General features: G+C 55.5%; 1 protein-coding gene across 2 annotated transcripts; it reads right to left on the reverse strand.

Annotated features, from left to right (window-relative positions):
* KVP18_002982 (uncharacterized protein) lies at positions 1-1,459 on the reverse strand (the record flags this gene model as incomplete). Of its 2 annotated transcripts, none has more annotated exons than XM_067954347.1 (1): positions 1-1,459. In XM_067954347.1, a coding segment is annotated over one exon (1,459 nt), but the record flags the coding sequence as incomplete, so codon positions are not given. The 2 variants fall into 2 exon arrangements, with proteins under 2 accessions (XP_067806428.1, XP_067806429.1); XM_067954348.1 differs by having other exon boundaries at positions 23-1,459.
* Between the last annotated feature and the right edge of the window lie 39 nt (positions 1,460-1,498).

Here is a 1,498-nt window from a genome sequence, read left to right on the forward strand (position 1 = left end):
TATGAATCTTGGTAGACTCGACAAGCATCTTCGCGGTGGTCACGGTAAGAGGGGGAATGGCCGTGCACGTGTCCTTGAAGATCTCGACCATGCAACCACCGAAGCCAAACACCACCATAGGTCCAAACTGGTTGTCGCAGACGGCTCCAAGAAGAAGCTCAATGCCCGCGGACAAATCAAGCATGGGCTGGACGGTAACGCCTTCAAAGTGTTCAACGCCCACGTGGTGAGCGCAGTTGGCTTTGATGGTCTCAAATCCAGCCTTGCAAGCCTCCGCATCCTTAACATTCAACAGGACGCCTCCGACATCGGACTTATGAGTGATGGTCTTGGAATGCAGTTTCAGTACGCAAGGGAAGAGAACCTTCTGCCCAGCAGCAGCAGCCTCCTCGGCGGTAGTGCAGACGATAGTGTCAGCAATGGGGACGCCGTAGGACTTCAGGACGTTCTTGGACTCGTCCTCCGACAGGATGTCTCTACCAGCGTCCTGTGCCGCCTTCAGAATCTCAAGGGCGCTGACGCCGTTGTCGCAGTCAGGCTGGTCGAGCTTAAGCTCGACGTAGTCGTTGACAAGGTGCCAGTCGCGAGTCTGCTTGTAGACTTGGCAGTAGGTGCGTGCAGCGTCGTCCGGCTGTCTGAAGGTGGGCACGCCGTTGGAGTTCAGATAATGGAAGCCTTCAAGTACAGACTGACCCCCCATCCAGGAAGCGATCACGGGTTTAGTGTGGTTTCCAGCCTCCTTCATCTTAGCGACGGCATCAGCCAGGCTCTTGGCGGTAGCAAGAGGTTCAGTGACGGACTGAGGGGACAGAATCACGAGGACTCCATCACAATTCTTGGACTTCATTGCCACCTCCAGCGTCTTAGTGTAGATATCCGCCCCAGCGTCACCGAGGACATCAATGGGATTGGCCCGAGACCACGCAGAGGGAAGGAAGCTGTCAAGTTCGCTGATAATCTCTGGCTCCATCTCTGCGATTTCACAAGCGCCACAGCTGGTAGCATCCGTAGCGAGCACACCAGGGCCTCCTGCATTGGTGATGATCATCAGACGGGGTCCTGCAGGACGCGGTTGCTTGTCTAGGAAGAGAGCGCAGTCGAAGAGCTCTGAGATGTAGTCCACCACCAGTACGCCTACACGTTTCATGGCGGCAATGAATGCATCGTGAGAACCAGCAAGAGATCCTGTATGAGAGGCAGCCGCGGCAGCAGCCTCATCCGACTTTCCAGCCTTCAGAACTATGATGGGCTTACGCTTCGAGACAGTCTTGGCAGCAGACATGAACTTCCTTACGTCACCGATGGATTCCATGTAGATAAGGATGGCAGACGTCTTGGGATCCTCACCAAGGTAGTAGATGATGTCACCCCAGGAGACCTCCGCCATGTTGCCAACCGAAACGAAGGCAGAGAAGCCGACCTTCTCGTGGATAGACCAGTCTAGAGCGGCTGTGCACATGGCGCCGGACTGAGAGATGAAGGCTAGAGATCCGGGCAA

Source organism: the organism of the source record quoted next (genome assembly GCF_019968955.1).
Source record: "MAG: Porospora cf. gigantea A chromosome Unknown PgA_NODE_7515_length_1498_cov_1928.38, whole genome shotgun sequence".
Lineage (NCBI taxonomy): Eukaryota > Apicomplexa > Conoidasida > Eugregarinorida > Porosporidae > Porospora > Porospora cf. gigantea A.